Here is an 18,997-nt window from a genome sequence, read left to right as displayed (position 1 = left end):
TATTCTCTAATTGACAACATTTGAGTTAATTGGAGGCACAACTGTAGAACAGTATTTAAGGAAATCCTCAAACACACTGCTTTTTTTTGTGTGACAACGGAAAATCAATAAGCCAGAATCAACAAAATAGCCAGATTACAATTTGCTAAATTTCTGGGAAAAATAATAATTTTTGGAGACATGTCCTGTGGTCTGATGGAACTAAGATTTAACTTTTTGGCCATAATGACCAGTGTTACATTTGGAGGACAAAGGGTAAAGCTTACAAGCGTAGGAACACCATCCTAACAGTGAAGTAAGAGCAAAAGCGAAAGTGAACTTACTTTACGTCAAAATGCGCTTATGGTGCGACGCAGCTGACTCTTAAAGGGAATGGGAGATGAGACTCTGATTGGTTTATTCTCAAAACACACCTATAACTCATTAAGAAAATAAACTCAACCCTTTTAGACCATGCGCCATGGCGCAAAGTGGATTTTCCCGTCCTTAAATGATCAAAATTGCGTTCTGACACGCCCTGAAAGCGTTTGCGCCCTGCGTTTTGCGCTCTGCGCATGGACCGTCAAAATAGAGCCCATAGAGTTTAGAAGCAAAGCTAAAACAAAATACCAAGGAAATTTATATAAACTTTTGACTGTCTATAAATTAATAAAAAAAAATCTCAAAAAAACAAAATTTACATTACATTTACGTAATCCTAACAGACCTAAAATAGTAAACATTTAGTATGATTTACTATCAGACATTTTTTTAAAAAATGATTACATTCCTTTTTTTAGAGTGTACAGTATGTAAACTTATGGTTTCAACTGTATATTTGATGTTTTATTAAAAAAAAAAAGCTGTAGCCCATTTACAATTCTGAAAACTTTCCAGATCTCTCCATTTTTATAAAATCTGTGAAAATATACTCTTAATCTTAATATACTCTTATATAACTCTTAAACTTAATATACTATAATCTGCTTCTTTTATATCAACACATCCACCAGATCTAGATAATAAATCTGCATGTTAAACAATTGTATCAACAAGGATTATTAATTCCAAGCTTATCCTTATCCCTCCAATCAGTTTGTTCCATGGGCCTCTGAGAGCCTTTGAGCTGAAGGGTAGTCAAGATGATGATGAACTCAACAGTGAACATTACCACATTCGAATCATCCGCAAACTCCACAACTCAATTTTTCGACCTGCTCAACATTCTGGACATTTTTAATCTCCTGTTTGGTCTTCCAACACACTCCTATGTTATTTGGCTCATCGTCAAAGGAACAGAAAGCGAAATTGCATCTGGATTCTTCATCCTCAATCTCTCGGTTTGTGAGATTGGAAACTGTCTCAATTCTTTGCTTTCTGTATTGAACACCTGGACCACTACCAGCACTATAATTAAAATCATATCAGGTTTTTAAATAGGGCTTAGCATCACCGGTCGTCCTCTGTTTCAGTGTCTGATGTGTGTTGAACGTTTCCTGGCAGTGGTTCATCCTGTAACCTTCCTAAAGTACAAATCTCTCAGATATAGAGTGATCTGCTGTGTTATTGTCTGGATACTCACTCTCTGCTCCTGTTTGATCTGCATTTATACTAAAGACAAGTTTCACATTCATGTTTGGTTCTTCTCGCTGCAGTTTTTATTCTTCTTCTCCATCCAGTTGTTTTGTCTTGTGGCTGTTCTCAAATCTCTGAAGCAGACGGGAACAGAAGAGAGAAAGAAAGAGGAAAACCACATGAAGAGAAGAGCGTTTCAGATCATCCTAATAAGTACAGTGAGCATGAGTATCATTTATGTGCTGTATACCATTTCAGGGTTGTTTTACATTCTGACTCATCGATATTTTGAGGAATATTTCACTGCTGGGTTTATATGTTATATATTGGCTGGTTTTGTTCAACCTGTTCTTTATCTAAACCAAGCTGGAGAACTCTCCTGTTCTTGCTTACATCAAAACATATAGTATCATTTTTAGATTTTAAAGTACAATACCTTACTATTTTCCCATATTTCAGTAAAATGGCTTTATACCTTGATGTATATGTTGCATTTATGCTTCTTTGTCATTTTTTTTTATTTTATTTTGTTTATTATATCAATATACTCTAGTAAGCATTAGCTAGCTCCAGGGCCCGGTTTTTCAAAAGGTTTAATCCGGATAAAATTGATCCGGATTTAGTAATAATGTTTTTGCGATCCGTGATCACGTAATCCAGCTTACTTTTTGAGCCAGTTTTTCAAACCAACATTGGATTGGATCAATGTGATCCGCATAGGAACTTTTTAGGATCACTAAATCTGGATTACCAGTGCTCAATAACAATGTAGATGGATAGATAGGCCTATGTAAAGAGCAAAAAGTAGAATAGCCAGTGTGGGGTCAATATAACTTTATTTTTATTTGAAATGAAAACACACATTTAAAAAAAAAAAAACAATAAAAACCCCACTCCATCCTCTTCCAGCAGTCCGCAAATCTCAGACCTACAACACAAACACTGTACATTGAGGTATTTATAATAAGTTTCAAATATAGATGTAAATGAAAAAAAAAAAAGACTTAATGTCAAAAACTCCACAATAATTTCAGACTTCCTCATCTGATATGGAGAGAGCAGCTTGCCTGAGCAAAGCCTTTAGGAGGTGAATCCCAAATCTGGCCTTGGTTTGCAGCAGTTTGGCCAGAGTCAGTTGTTCTTCGGCCAGATGAAGCTGTGCTTCTGCCCAGTCTCTTTTTGCAATTGTTGAAGGTGATTTCAAAAATCTGTGATTGCCATTCTTTGCATTTTCTTGGTTATTCTGTAATCATTGCATGCATCACTAATAAATATTCTAAAAACAAAAATATTTTCCATTGTGATGAATATATATATATATATATATATATATATATATATATATATATATATATATATATATATATATATATATATATATATATATAATCAATTAGTGAATAAAATGTATTGTTTTTGGTCAATTTTGACAGCTGTTTGGGGGATTGTTTTATGAGGCCAAGCTATTTCTACTTTGCTGTAGGCCTATACTGAAAGCCTAAATACGTTAAAGCCAATAATCACTATAGCCTGACAGATGAACGAATACAATTTAAACCTTATGAATAAATAGTATATCTCGTAAGATACTGCATGATCCAAAAAAAAAATATTATTTAATACATTTTTAAAGTTTTCATTACATTTTGGGCATAAAATTCACACTAAATCCACCCTTCTGATGGGATCAGTTTAATTCAGGTTTTTTGGATCAAAGTGATCCAAAACATTTGCACTAAAATTTATTTTATTCAGTTTGTACAGATGAAGCCTCTAATGGCCATCTGAAGTTTTTGTAAGCCCCATCAATCGTTTGGATCTTGAATGGTGGTTTCCACGGATATGGAGAAAGGAATTCCCCCGCCGTGACTGAAGCTCTGCACAAGACTTTTGGCCAGCGGAGAAATTAAAATGGTCGTGCCCAACTGAGTCTGGTTCTCTCAAGGTTTTTTTTCTTCACTCTCCTATTGGTGAAGTTATTTTTCCCTCTCCACTGTCGCCACTGGCTCGCATGGTTCAGGATTGGTAGAGCTTCGCATCGATGAATTTGCTCTTTGCTCTTTTTGCTTGCTTTGACACAATCTACATTGTAAAAGCGCTATACAAATAAAGCTGAATTGAATTGAATTCTGCTTGTCAGTCTTTTCTCGCGCAGCTGTAAACAGATCACTAAAGGTTATTAAACTTTTGTTTTGTAAATCCAATTTTGACCCTTATTCTTATCTGACTCCAATTCATAATAATTTAAATTTAGATTAATCTAATTCAAGCTGATCACCTTATAATTTATGATTAGATCTAATTTAGATTGAAACACCTTACAAATCCTTATTTTCAGTTAATCGTTCATCGTTTACCCGAAGTCGCTTAGAGTCAGTATGCTGGCCAGTTACATCTGCTCATGGACTCATCCTCGCCAGTTCTGATTCTTAGCAGATAAGCTAATTTCCTTTAAGTAATAATAGGCTGCCCCATGTTTGCTCATACTTAAAGAAAGTTTGATTTAGCTTCTAGATTATATCATACTAAGTCAGTGATTGTCAGAAATCAACAGGTCTCTATAAAGCCGTGTCCATGCTTGATCCATTGAGCCTGAATGTATGACTAATCCTGGTTGTAGGCTGCGGAAACATCAGCCTAAACAATTTACTAGATTTAAATGAATTTAGGAGATATTAGAGTAAACAAGAATTTTAGATTTATTTGCCAGGCAGTAATTGATTAAGTTATCACAATCAAAACATGCAGAAGAAGTACAAACAATTATTACACAACAAGATCAGCATAAAACATTAAAACAATTTGTAAAATCAACAATTGTCAAAGAGTCTTCATACCTGGCAATGTAGACACACAGAGAGTGCGGGAAGTTTCATCTGATCACAGACGCTACCCTGAGTGTTTCGCCAAATATCCTTAAATACCCAAAATGCCATAAATTCAAATTAATAAAAACTTCACACAGACTTTTGTCCAGGGATTTTACCCTGGAAGCCAAATACCATCTGAGGAAGAGGACAAGACTTGACAAAAGATCTTATTCAGGACATCCTCTCCCATGAGAGAGGACAGAATTTACCCAAATCTGAGATCATCTATTTCGGTCTATGGTATTGAGATAAAAGTGAAATCACATTTACACTCGCACTGAGACCTTTTAAAATGATACCAAGCATGACAAGTTCAAATTTTCAATGACCCAGGCCCCTGAGGATAGGCCCTCTATCCTCCACTTAAATTACACTTTAAGTTTTGATCGTACAGATACAGTAAGATCTATACATCAATCAAATCTGTTAGGTGTCTACTTTTTGTTGTGTACACTCACAACAACAACAAACGTGTGTGCTTTTGCAAAATAAGGAAAACAGTGTAGGCATTCTCTCTCCGTGAACTGCTAGTAGCGCGTCAGTAAAATGCACTAAAACTCTGCAAAAACAAAGCACACCGACACGAGACATGTATCTCTAGAAAGCTTGAAGTGTCTACTTTTAAATACAGCTATGCATGTTGAAAACAAACATTGCTTGATAAAGTAATCAGACCAACGCTATGTCTCGTTTCTTAGTTTTAATACAACCCCGCCCGCAAGGCATTGTTATTACAAGCAAACTGATGGCTTTCTCGAGATCCTCTCCGAAGACTAGAAAGTTTATTGTTTTATAGCATGTTAGTTCTCATGGTCTGATCTTAGAGAATTTCACAACAGCATTTGATATTTTGAAATATAACCATCATTACATTTTCTTTTATAATGAGCTTTTTTTTCTCAGCTTTCAGGTTCAGTAATTGTACTGTTATGTCAACAAATAATCTTTTTGTTGTCTTTAAAGTGAAATATCTGAACATAAATGTATTTTTCATAAGCATTTGCATATATTTGCAATATTTTTTGTGTAGCAGATGTAGTCATGCACATAAATTGTTGTGACAGCATCATTTTCAGTTTGCAAAACACTGCGGAGTGTTTACATGCAGAGAGACTGACATTTGCTCATAAGGTAATCAAGATTTCTCTTTAAAATTCCTTTGTTGTGAATATTACAATCAAGATCATGTTATTTTATACATAATAATTGTGAAATAAAATGCAAAATTGTAAAAGCAGTTTAAGAGGAATATAATACAACTATATAGAATTTGCATGCAATTCGTAAATCTGTTAAAAAAACAAAAACAAATCAGAGTTGTTGTGTTTTTGTTTCAAGGACTAAAAAGGCAAATTCTGAGAACATGAATAACTCTACATTGAACTTCACACATGGAGTACCTACAATCTCCACAGTTAAGTTATTTGGACCATTTGATTTTTTTCTGTATGTCTCCAGTTTTCTTTTTGGTCTTCCTACACACTCCTATATTTTATGGCTGATCTTCACAGGAACCGGAGGTGGAGTTGCATTAGAGTTCTTCAACATCAATCTCTCCGTTTGTGAGATTGGAAACTGTTTGAATGTGATACTGACTCTACTGTCACTTTTATCCTCCAGTCTTAACGTAATAGCAGATTTTTTGAAAGGAATTGCAATTGCTGGCCGTTGTATGTTTCAGTGCCTAATCTGTGTTGAGCGTTACCTGGCAGTGGTTCATCCTGTAACCTTTCTGAAGTACAAACCTCTCCGATATAGACTGATCTGCAGTGCTGCGGTCTGGATAATCATTATTGTTTCTGGTTTGATGTCCATGTTTACTTCATTCACAAATAACGATCTGGCATATAGATGTTTTTTCTCAGCACAGTTCCTCGTCTCATTCTTTGTCCAGTTCTTTTGTCTTGTGGCTGTTCTTAGAGCTCTGAAGCAGTCCGGACCGGGAGAGAGTAAGAGAGAGAAAGAGGAAAACCACATGAAGAGACGAGCGTTCCATCTGATTCTGATCCTTACAGTGACCATGATTACTTTATATGTGCCATATACAGTGATAGGAATGTCTTTCATTTTGACTGGCCTGTTCATTCGTGAACTCCTTAACTTTAGCTATATTTGTTTTGTGTTTGCTGGTTTTGTTCATCCTCTTCTTTATCTGCAACGGGTTGGAAAACTGTCCATTCTAAGTTCATTCTGTGCATGTGTTTACTGAGTTGGGCTGTGGATGTAGGATTAGTTGCAAATTGTAAGGACAAAAACTGCCACCATGCAATACAACCAAAGATCTTCCTTCTCATATTTAACCTCCTGGAGTCGAAGACTGCGCATACGCAGACCTGTGTTGTCGTCAAACTGCTGAAATGAACTAAAACAACACTTTCAGTTTTAATCGTACAGATAAGATCAATACATCAATCAAATCTGTTATGTGTCTACTTTTTGTTGTGTACACTCACAACAACAACAAACGTGTGTGCTTTTGCAAAATAAGGAAAACAAACAGTGTAGGCATTCTCTCTTTTCTCTCTCTGTGAACTGCTTGTAGTATCGCGTCAGTAAAATGCACTAAAACTCCGCAAAAACAAAGCACACCGACACGAGACGTGTATCTCTAGAAAGCTTAAAGTGACTATTTTTAAATACAGCTATGCATGTTGAAAACAAACATTGCTTGAAAAAGTAATCAACGCTATGTCACGTTTTTCAGTCTGATCTCATTAGTTTTAATGCGACCACGCCCACAAGGCATTGTTATTACAAGCGTATGCATGAAACGCGTGCCATATGCAGACTGTGGTCAGAAAAACACGTCATTAAAATGAAAGTAAACTCTGCAAATACTCATCAAAGATGATATCTATATAAGGCTTGATATTTGTCTACTTGTGCAATAGCAAATTCAAGTCGAAAACAAATGATCTCTTTTTATGTAATCCGTATAAAAGTAGGGATTGGTACGGATTCTCATATATCGCCTCATTACAGCTAACGTAATTACACCTCTCAGTAAGCCTGCTGTTCATATGGAAATTTCCAGATGTGAAAACGACAGTGGTAAAGGACCAGTGGCAAATAGAGATAAAGTAGATAAGAAGTGCTCAGAGTTTGCTCTAAGTAGCCTATAGCTCACTTATATACAGATATATTTCTTATAATTAACCTTGTTGATCTATTGTTGATTTTTCTCTTGTCATGTTTGGTATTTTAAATGTCTCAATGTGATTTTAACAGAAGCCACTTGTATTAATAAAAAGAGTTTTGTTTCCCTAATGTATGGTACACACCTGATATGGTCTCTAAGGGCCTACTTACTCTATGCCAGGGTTTTTCAAAGTCTAAGACAGTGGGCCTCCCTTTTGACACAACTTATCCATTGGCGCCCCCCTCCTCCCAAACACTCACACACACACACACACACACACACACACACACACACACACACACACACACACACATATATATATATATATATATATATATATATATATATATATATATATATATATATATATATATATATATATATAGAGTATATATAAAGACACAGACAGATGTCAGACTGTTAACTCAATTTTATCATCATTTGCATGAAAGTGCAATTATTTACAGAGTAATAACAAGTATTTTAATATAACGTTTTTAAAACTAGGATGATTGTTCAATATGAATAGAACAGATCCAAGAACTGTCCATCCCAGTCAAAACAGTCGAAATTTAGCGGGTCTCATGCTGTCATTAGCCAAAATTTCTTAACAAACCACACACAAAGGTCGTGGTTCATCAGCTGGTCCTGTCCACGTAAATCCTAAACTCAAATACTGATCATCATATCGTCGTCTTTTGGGTTTAAGCCCTGAACTTGAAGGCTTTGAATCGGGGGGTCTCAGAAACCGATCCATTGTATTAGCAGGCAAATACCTGTATTGGCGGGCTTGCCAAACAGAAGCGAATTCACAGCTATGGCCTTCTGGGTAAAAAAGATTTTCTTATTTTTGGCGTATTATTTTTTTTTGGCTTTGTTTAATTAAAACGTTCAAATATAATTAAAAAAATACGTATAATAATTATTTTTATTATATAATATTTTTTTTCCGCGCCTCCCCTGACATGCTCTGGCGCCCCCCAGGGGAGGTGCGCCTCTTACTTTGAAAACCCCTGCTCTATGCTATCTAAACCATACCCTGGCTTGTTTCCCAGATCGTTTGAGAAGGGTGAGAGCTCTGAATCTGGCTCAGGCACGGATCACTTCGCTGGCCCTGGCCCGGTTGAAAGAGGTGTGCCAGAGATCGATTCACTTGGGCTTCGTGGTATGCATGTGTGTGAGTGCAAAACGTGCCTAAGCCCGAAACTGAAGACGAGACGTGACTTTTAAAGGACTGTTTCATATGGGTTAATTGATCATTCTTACTGTTCAATGAACACAAACTGTCGTAGTTTATTAAAGACGCAAACCCCTCACTGCACAACAGCTGCACCTTCAGCAAACCTCCTAATTCCTGCAGCACACAAACTTTATGATTGTTTATGAGCGTCAAAAGTGGCTGATCTCTTCGGCGGAATATTTGAATGCTTGTCACTGCATATTAAATGACTCAATCGATATTACTAAAGAAATCTTCACTGTGCTGAGCGAAAAAACTTACTGACCAGCACATCATCGATGACGCAAGCGTGCCAAGGCCGAACGTAATGTGAGTGCGAGCTGTCGGGGGAGACGGTAGGGAGGACAAGCGTGCTTTGGCTCGGTTCAAGGCAACTGTACAAAGTGTGAGTACGCCCTAAGGGTGCTTTCACACATCGCAATCATTCTGCTTTTACTGAATCTTTTAGTTTTGGACATACAGAAAGGACGTCCTATAAAGAATAGGACATCACACAGTGGGCCTGTTTTAGTAAGGAGGATTAACAAACTCTGAGTTTAAATTTAAACTCTGAGTCGATTCACAGAGAGATTAAATCTGAGTTTTCGGTTTCAGAATAGCTGATCGGAGTTGGGTCAATCGACTTAAAGTAGACCAACTAAGAGTTGAGCGTGCACACCGCAACTATAAAAAGGCATTAGCAATGGAGCACAGATATTACGAGTGACCATGGCAACATCTTTAAAAAGAGATCAGCATTTCTTTCTCTATATAGATTTCTCATTTGCTGATTGTGTCGTTCTGCCTGTGTCTGTTTTCCAATATTGAGGCACCTCTTTAAACCTTTTTTTTTACTTTATACATTTGCATTTCTGATGATTTGTGATGGGTCACATGAAGTTACACACTTGTATTTGAACGACAACTGTGAAAACACAACACATAAATGTATGTGCTTTCAGAGACTAGATATTCACTCATCAGGTAATGAACTTCTTTTAGTTGTAACATTCTTTTTTGTATAAATGTAGGCTTAAAAAGAAAACAATTGATTGTTTTATAATTAATGGTCTTTGACAAGTTTTTGTACTTTAGTGTTTAATATTTTGTCAAACTTAATTAGGTTAGCGCATATTAAAATAAAACAGTTGATACAATGAGGCCTTTTCCTGGACATTGTGCTTAAGCAGTGTAAACAAATATGCATTCAACTTGTTTTGAGCATTTGGCATAGAGACTTGATGTGCTTGAGATTGAGATGAGTATCATGTTGAGCATATTTCACTTTTAGATTTAAAGGTATTGAGAACAATTTAGTGGAGATAGTAGCAAAATATGGATGACAAATCCAATCGTATGTTGCTTAAGCAGTAGCCAAAAATGTATGGGTAAAACTACTTTTAAGCCAAATATCATTATAATGTTAAGAAAAAGATATGTTCCTAAATAGATTTTGGGTCCCACTTTATATTAAGTGTCCTTAACTACTATGTACTTGCATCACAAATAAATAAAATGTACTTACTGTGTTTATGATGTATTTAAGAACACTTGTGGAGCTTTTGAGTTGGGATAGAGGTTGGGTTAGGGACAGGTTTGGTGGTGTGGGTAGGTTTAAGAGTGGGTTAAGGTGTAAGGGACGGTCAACAGTGTATTTTTACAAATGTAACTACAAAAATTAACTACAGATGTAATTACATACTTGTATTTCATTAAGCATAAGTACATAGTAATACATGTATTTACACAATAAGTACATTGTATTAAACTATTAATTCCTGTGTAAGTACATATTAGTTAAGGCCACTTAATATAAAGTGAGACCAAATTTTGTTAATTCCCTAACATAAATAAAGCAAAAATAAATTTCTAATTAGTAATATGCATGGCTTATATCATAATTTAAACATCTTTGAACCCTTTTTTTAGTAAGATTTTTTTTTTGATTACAGACTTTCAGATTTACATTTACATTTAGTCATTTAGCAGACGCTTTTATCCAAAGCGACTTACAAATGAGGACAAGGAAGCAATTTACACAACTATAAGAGCAACAATGAGTAAGTACTGTAGGCAAGTTTCAGGTGTGTAAAGAGTGTAAGAAGCAAAACATTAGTATTTTTTTTCTTTGTAGTGTTACGTGTTTTACGATGTTAAAGTGGGATGCTGTAACATTTAAGTGAGACAGGTGTAATGTGTGCGACAGATCAAGAATGAGGCAAGGTTCAGTTACTCTTATTTAAAGCTTTTTACTCTATAATTGAATTGAAACATGTAACAATAATAAATGGGGGGGGGGGGGAAGAAATAAACATTAATAATTATTATCTTTAAACAAAAACAACAAGTGTAAGCCAAATCAAAGAAATTAACAAAACAAAACAATCCTTAAATCTAATGTCTAAACTAGGCGTCAAAAAGAAACACAAATAAAAACCGAGATCTTCAGTGCATACGACACCCGAACTAAACTATTTAAACTACAAAACTCAAAAATACACGGGTGGCAAAACACTCAAACTAATCTAAGAAAACATCAATCTAAACTAAAACAAACCGGATAAGTCCGTCAAAACTTAGTTTAGAATCACACAACAACCATCATATTATGTTACTTAAAGCCAAGCACAAAGGGTACGCCGAGGCAGAGCGCACACCACACACTGGTCTGACAGGGCTTTAAATCCTTACGGCTCATCCTGGGATTGATGGAACCGGACAGCGTCATAATGATGATGGACAGAATAATAAACCAATAAGAAACCTAAGGGTTGAGCAAACGGAGAGGAGGGTGAAAAAAAGACAGAAAGAAAACATAAATCATAACAGTAGTTAATGGAGTCAGAGAGGGAGTTGCATATTAGTAAGGAAAGTGGAGACTAAATAGTTGTGTTTTTAGTCTCTTTTTGAAGACAGCGAGCCGTTCTGAAGACTCTGCCGTTCTGATGCAGTTCATTCCACCAACTGGGCAGATTGAGCGCGAGCATTCGGGAAAGTGTTTTTTTCCCTCTTTGGGATGGAACCACGAGGCGACGTTCATTCACAGAACGCAAGTTTCTGGAGGGCCTATACATCTGCAGAAGTGAGAGCAGATAAGAAGAGGCGCAGCCAGAAATCGCTTTGTAAGCAAACATCAGAGCTTTGAATTTGATGCGAGCAGCAACTGGCAGCCAGTGCAAACGAATGAGTAGCGGAGTGACGTGTGCTCTTTTAGGTTCATTGAAGACCACTCATGCTGCTGCATTCTGAAGCATCTGAAGAGGTTTGATAGAGTTAGCTGGGAGCCCGGCTAGTAGAGAGTTGTAATAGTCCAGTCTGGAGAGAACAAGAGCTTGAACAAGGAGTTGAGCTGCAGATGGTTGTATCCCGGCCTAATACTGATAACAAATTAAACATCAATATAAAGCATATTTAAACAGGTTTCAGATAATACATAAATCTCAATTTCCAAAAATGTACACTTATGACTGATTTTGTGGTCCAGGGTGACATAATGAAATCAGTTTTAGACTGGACAATAATTCGATATCAATACATATAGCGGTAGATCTTTTTTCAATAGCGGTGATATGAGATTTAAACCCACTTCCGTGCTAACCATTAGGCCTCCGTGCTGCCCTGACAAGGAAATGGGAGAAGTAGGGGTGGAATGGGGGATTCTTCAAGACGAAGATTTTTATGTAAATATATATACATATATACACATATATATCTTCTCCCATTTCCTTTTCAGGGCAGCACGGAGGCCTAATGGTTAGCACCATGGCCACACCGCAAGAATGTCACTGGCTCAGACACTACCTGGCCAAGTCGGCATTTCTGTGCCAAGTTTGCATGTTCTCCCCGTGTTTGCGTGGGTTTTCACTGGGCTCTCTGGTTTCCTCCCACAGACCAAAAACATGTAACAAGTAAATTGACAAATCTAAATTGATAGCATTTATGATTTACTTCCAACATTATCAAGCAGGGGAGTTCTCGAGACCTACCTGAATTCGGACTGCCCTCTCGCCCTGCAACGAGCTCAGGGCTCTCTCCCGGGACAGCATGCCAAACACGCTCCATAATCAATCATCAGCTAAGGGCGAAGTCCTAAATTTAAAGTTATAAAAAAGTTATAAGAGCCCGGATGTTATTATAGACTTTTCAATTTCAGTTTGCAGACATTTGTGGGTACAGACATCCATTGTGTGCAGTCTTGCCAGTTTTTTCTTGGCTTTTAAATATTGTCCAAATTTATATTGAAATTATATCATATCGAACGAAATTAAGAAATATATTGTGATATAAATTTTTGCAATATCGTCCAGCCCTAATTGAATGTAAAATTATTATTATTTTTGACTGTGGAAGTCAAATAATATTCTTTTTCTTTCTACTATAGTATTATAATTCATTGATGTGCTCTGCATTTTTTTCTAAGAGATCTCACAGTAGTCATAAGTAAATGCATTTAAATTTAAAATCTTACTTGAAGTATTGAATATTTGAGACATTAATCTTTAATGAAATGTTGACCATATATCACAGATTTCCTCATATCGTCCTCCACTTTTCTACCCATAGATTATGACTTTGGAGTAGGAGATAAACTAGAAGATGGATAACTCTACAATGAACTTCACATATGAAGCTTTTACAGACTCTGTATATGATGTTGTGTGGGGAGTGACCACTCTGGACCTTTCTATGCACAGCATCAGTTTTCTGTTCGGCGTTCCAACATTCTTGTATGTTTTATGGCTCATCGTTACTGGATCAAGCGGAATTTCATCGGAGTTCTTCATCCTCCATCTCTTTATATGTGAGATTGGGATCTGTCTGCACTCTTTGTTGGCTGTAATTGATTATTTTGTTAAAATTTCAAGTATCTTATTGTCATTTTCATTAGGAATGCTGGTCACTGGTCGTGGTCTGTTTCAGTGTCTGATCTGTATTGAGCGTTACCTGGCTGTGTCTAGTCCTGTAACTTTTCTGAAGTACAAACCTCTCAGATATAGAGCGATCTGCTGTGCGGCGGCCTGGATAATTATCCTTGGCTCCTGTTTTTGCTGTATAGCTGCTGTAGATAAATTTAAATATCTCAACTACGTCTCCTTTTACTCAACCCAGTTCACCCTCTTCTTCTTCGTCCAGTTGTTTTGCCTTGTGGCTGTTCTCAGAGTTTTGAAGCAGTCGGGACCAGGAGATGGAAAGAGACAGAAAGAGGAAAACCACATGAAGAGAAGAGCGTTTCATCTTATTTTAATAACTACAGTAACAATGTCTATTACTTATATCCCATTGATCATCTCAGGATTCTTGTTTATTTTTACAAAAATCTTTATTTTGGACCTTTTTTCTTTTGGGTATTTTTGTTTTATTCTGGCTGGCTTTGTTCAGCCTGTTCTTTACCTGCATCGGTCTGGGAAGCTTCCTACCTTTTGTCTTTCTAAAACATTGTCTTGTTTTATTTGATAATGTTCAGATTTGATAATTTTTTTGAATGTAAGCATAGCTGATGTAGTTTGTTGAATATCCATTTTTATTGTTAAATTGGATGTTGCAGTTGAGTTAAATGTTGTTGAACTTGAATTCAATTCAAGTGTATGTGTAGAGTTTTATTGTAGGGATTGCTTAGTCTCTCCATAATATCAAACCCTGAGAACTGTTATGGAATTCCGCGAGACACAACCACAAGAATTGTTAGGCACTAAACAATAAACTTTCTAATCTGAGAAGAAGCTAGGAAACCAGTTCTTCAGCTGTCTTAGTCACCCATCCTGAGCCTCCCTATTTGCCCTCTACTTTACCTTCTGCACCCAAGCAGCTTACTTAGGCCCCATTTACATTGCCAGTTAAATGTGAGACAATTCCGATTTTTTCCTCATATGTGACACAGATCGGATCTGTTCTATGACCGTGTCAACACGAAAAAAATGCATGCATTCAGAGATCGGTTTCAGGCCTCCTTCATATGTGGAAATAAACCAGATATAGAACGGATATGCAACAATGTGACTGTCATGTAAACAGGCAGATCGGATTTATTGAGGCATTCTGTTCTGTACATCATTAAACTTTCGACAATGTGGTGCTTCTCCACGGTTTAATAACGTAGACAGAATAGCGTGTGTGAAGATGTCGACGTAGTAAACAACATCAGAAGAAACACAGAGGAGGAAAGTGGTTAGTCGCCACAGTTTGCTGTTAAGCCTAGTTAAGCCTTTGAATGTCACTTTAAGCTGTATAGAAGTGTCTTGAAAAATATCTAGTCAAATATTATTTCCTGTCATCAAGGCAAAGATAAAATAAATCAGTTATTAGAAATGAGTTACTAAAACTAATATGTTTAGAAATGTGTGTAAAAAAAATCTTCTCTTCATTAAACAGAAATTGGGGAAAAAATAAACAGGGATGCTAATAATTTAGGGGGGCTAACAATTCTGACTTCAACTGTGTATATATATATATATATATATATATATATATATATATATATATATATATATATATATATATATATATATATATATATATATATATAGCCAAATTGTACATACATCACACAGACACGCATATATATATATATATATATATATATATATATATATATATATATATATATATATATATATATATATATATATATATATATATGCGTGTCTGTGTGATGTGTGTAAAATTTGGCCCGCGACAGCGGTTTTTTTTTTTTTTTTGCATCTGGCCCTCGGCCCAAAAAGTTTGGACACTCCTGGTATACACACTATGGGCTCTATCATACAATTGTTGCAATGTAGCCATTGTTTTTATTTCATGGCTGTTGTCATTCTTATACCTTATAATCTTAAACTGTGAGCAAAATCAGCTGTTTTGTCTGTAAGCTGAGAAAATATTATATACTATTCCTTCTATGCTAATGAAGGACTACTGAGACATTCCAAGCATGGGATGGGTCCTCCTGGTGAGGCAGAGTTCCCCACAGTTCCAATACACATCTCTGCTATTTGCCTACAGTAACCATGTGCTCTTCACCATACACAATTCATCTGCTCGTGATCTGCCTTCGGATAACTTTGTCATGTTTATTTAGTGTCATTTGACAGTTTATGACTTCAGTGTTGTAGTGATAAAATCAACAGAGACATTGATTAATTGTATTTCAATCTACAATATATTTACTATTGTTGGGTCGTGGCCTGAGGAGAGTATGTTAATGTACTTCTCCCCCATATATATATATATATATATATATATATATATATATATATATATATATATATATATATATATATACACACACACACACACACACACACACACACAGTTGAAGTCAGAATTATTAGTCCCCCTGACTTATTAGCGCCCCTGTTTATTTTTTTCCCAATTTCTGTTTGATGGAGGGAAGACTGTTTCAACACATTACTAAGCATAATAGTTTTAGAAACCTATTTCCAATAACTGATTTATTTTATCTTTGTCATGCTGACAGTAAATAATATTTTACTTGATATTTTTCAAGACACTTCTATACAGCTTAAAGTGACATTTAAAGGCTTAACTAGGTTAATAAGGTGAACTAGTTAGGTTAGGGTAATTAGGCAAATTATTGTATAACAATGGTTTGTTCTGTAGACTATCGAAAAAAAATTGCTTAAAGAGGGCTAATACTTGTGTCCCAAAATTTTTTTTTTTTTTATTAAAAACTGCTTTTATTCTTGCCTAAATAAAACAAATAAGACTTTCTCCTAAATAAAAAAATATTATCAGACATACTGTGAAACTTTCCTTGCTCTGTTAAACATCATTTGGGAAATATTTTATAATAATAATAATAAAATAAAATAATTATAATTAAATAATAATAATTCTAATAATTCTGACTTCAACTGTGTATATATATATATATATATATATATATATATATATATATATATATATATATATACACACAAACACACACACACACACACACACACACACAATCGTTATATTGTTTTTATGATGCCAAAACATACGCCTCTTCCACGATACTGTGTAAATATACATTATATTTGTTAACATTATACATTTGCATTTCTAATGTTTTATGTGACGTGTAGCAGATGACGTCACACACTCAGAACAATAATGATACAAAACACGACACAGAGATTTACACACATCTAGAGAGACTGAACCTTCACTCTTCAGGTGATGAACTTCTTTTATAAACTTGGTATTTTTGTATGCATTTGTATATATTTTCATGTTATTTGTGTTTTTTAAATGGTAAAGCAATCGACAAATGGCACACTTTCTCTGAGAATGACTTCAAAACTGAAGTTAAGCAGCATTTACAATGATGCAACTTTTTTAGAGCAGAGATTTGTATCAGTTGAATCATATTTAAATATTGGAAGTTGGATTCCAATTCCCGATTTATCTCACATAACCATACACCTTTTCCCCACACAGATCACATTTGCAGATAAACAAAATAAACAAGGAGAAGATGAATAATTCTACAATGAACTTCACAAATGAAACCTCTACAGACTCTTTAAATCATTTACTTTTGACCAGGGTGGACCTTTTTATGTACAGCATCAGTTTTGCCTTCGGTTTTCCGACACACTCGTATGTTTTATGGCTCATCGTCACTGGATCAAGTGGAGTTTCATCAGAGTTCTTCAACCTCAATCTGTCTGTCTGTGAGATTGGGATGTGTCTGCACTCTTTGTTAACTATAATTGCTTCTTTTATTGAGATTAAATATATCTTATTATCATTTTTATTAGGCCTGCTAGTCACTGGTCGTCCTCTGTTTCAGTGTCTGATGTGTGTTGAGCGTTACCTGGCAGTGGTTCATCCTGTAACCTTCCTAAAGTACAAATCTCTCAGATATAGAGTGATCTGCTGTGCTGCAGCCTGGATTATTATTCTTGGCTCCTGTTTTTGCTGCATAGTTGCTGCAGATCTATCTAAATTTTACATGTACATCTACTTTTACTCATCCCAGTTCCTCCTCTTCTTCTCCATCCAATTGTTTTGTCTTGTGGCCGTTCTCAGAGCTCTGAAACAGTCAGGACCAGGGGAGAGAAAGAGAGAAGACAACCCCATGAAGAGAAAAGCATTTTATCTCATTTTAATATCTACTGTAACAATGTCTTTTATTTACATCCCATTTATTGTATCAGGATTTATTTTTATTCTTTCTAAATTGTTTATTTCTGAGCTTTTTTGGGGGGGATACTTGTGTTTTATTCTGGCTGGTTTTGTTCAGCCTGTTCTTTTCCTCCACCGGTCTGGAAAGCTTCATTTCTTTGCTCTTTTTAAAACATTCATTTTGAATACCTCTCTTTGCTAGTAAACTTAGTTGTTTTAGTTTGATGAATTCTCATTGTCGGCGGTTCATTACATTGTGGCGAACCCTGATTAATAAAGAGACTAAGCCGAAAAGAAAATGAATGAATGAATATTCATTTTCAGTTATAACATAGATGTTACAGTTGAATTTAGTTAAACGCTGTACAACTTTAAATCAGAAAAAGTTGGGACAGAATGGAAAATGCAAATAAAAAAAGAAAGTGATTTCTAAATTTACTTTGACTTGTATTATTAAATGTGTTCCTCTATGTTTGTTTTATTTTTTTAAATAAACACAATCTAATTTTGGTTTTTGAAAAAAAATTTTAAAAAAATGGAACAGTAAAGCATTTACCACTTTGTAATGTTGCTAATTCTTTTCACAACACTCAAAAGATCTCTAGGAACTGAAGACACCAAGTTATGAAGTGTTTCAGCTATAATTTTGTCCCATTCTTCCAACAAACAAGTCTTAAGGCGGGCAATAGTATGGGATTGTGATCATTGTCACATTTTGCATTTCAAAATGCACCACAGATTCTCTATTGGAGACAGGTCAGGACTGCGGGCAGGCCAATTAAGTGCCTGTATCCTTTTTTTTTTTTTACACAGCCAGAAGTTTGTACTGCAAAAAATGTTTCTTACTTAGATTTTTTTTTCTTGTTTCTAGTTCAAATATCTAAAAATTCTTAATTCGAGAATAACTTTCTAGACAAGCAAAATATTTTGTCTTGTTTTAAGAAATAGTCTGCTAATATTAGGTGTTTTTTACCTTACAGCAAGCAAAATAATCTGGCAATGGGGTAAGCAAAATAATCTTGTTTTTGCTTTTGACATTATTTTGCTTACCCCATTGGCAGATTATTTTGCTTGTTTTAAGTAAAAACATGT

General features: G+C 35.4%; 2 protein-coding genes and 1 pseudogene across 3 annotated transcripts; all 3 read left to right on the top strand.

Annotated features, from left to right (window-relative positions):
• Nucleotides 1-1,124: 1,124 nt before the first annotated feature.
• Nucleotides 1,125-2,070, top strand: LOC147831799 (chemokine XC receptor 1-like; annotated as a pseudogene). The gene has a single exon (XR_015519998.1). The product of XR_015519998.1 is annotated as a chemokine XC receptor 1-like, transcript variant X1 (transcript).
• A 3,745-nt stretch (nt 2,071-5,815) lies between these two features.
• Nucleotides 5,816-7,866, top strand: LOC147838767 (uracil nucleotide/cysteinyl leukotriene receptor-like). The gene is made up of 2 exons (XM_087300382.1): nt 5,816-5,820; nt 5,883-7,866. The coding sequence occupies exons 1-2, from the start codon at nt 5,816-5,818 to the stop codon at nt 6,631-6,633; spliced, it is 756 nt and encodes a 251-aa protein (XP_087156508.1). The 3' UTR covers nt 6,634-7,866.
• Nucleotides 7,867-17,219: 9,353 nt separating this feature from the next.
• Nucleotides 17,220-18,107, top strand: LOC147831797 (chemokine XC receptor 1-like). Its single transcript, XM_087300381.1, has one exon. The coding sequence runs from the start codon at nt 17,253-17,255 to the stop codon at nt 18,105-18,107; it is 855 nt and encodes a 284-aa protein (XP_087156507.1). The 5' UTR covers nt 17,220-17,252.
• The last annotated feature ends 890 nt before the right edge of the window (nt 18,108-18,997 follow it).

This window comes from Danio rerio, chromosome 21 (assembly GCF_052040795.2).
Source record: "Danio rerio strain M-AB ecotype USA chromosome 21, GRCz13ab, whole genome shotgun sequence".
NCBI classification, from domain to species: Eukaryota; Metazoa; Chordata; class Actinopteri; order Cypriniformes; family Danionidae; genus Danio; species Danio rerio.
The sequence above is the reverse complement of the archived record's forward strand: the minus strand, read 5'-3'. Positions and strand labels throughout refer to the sequence as shown.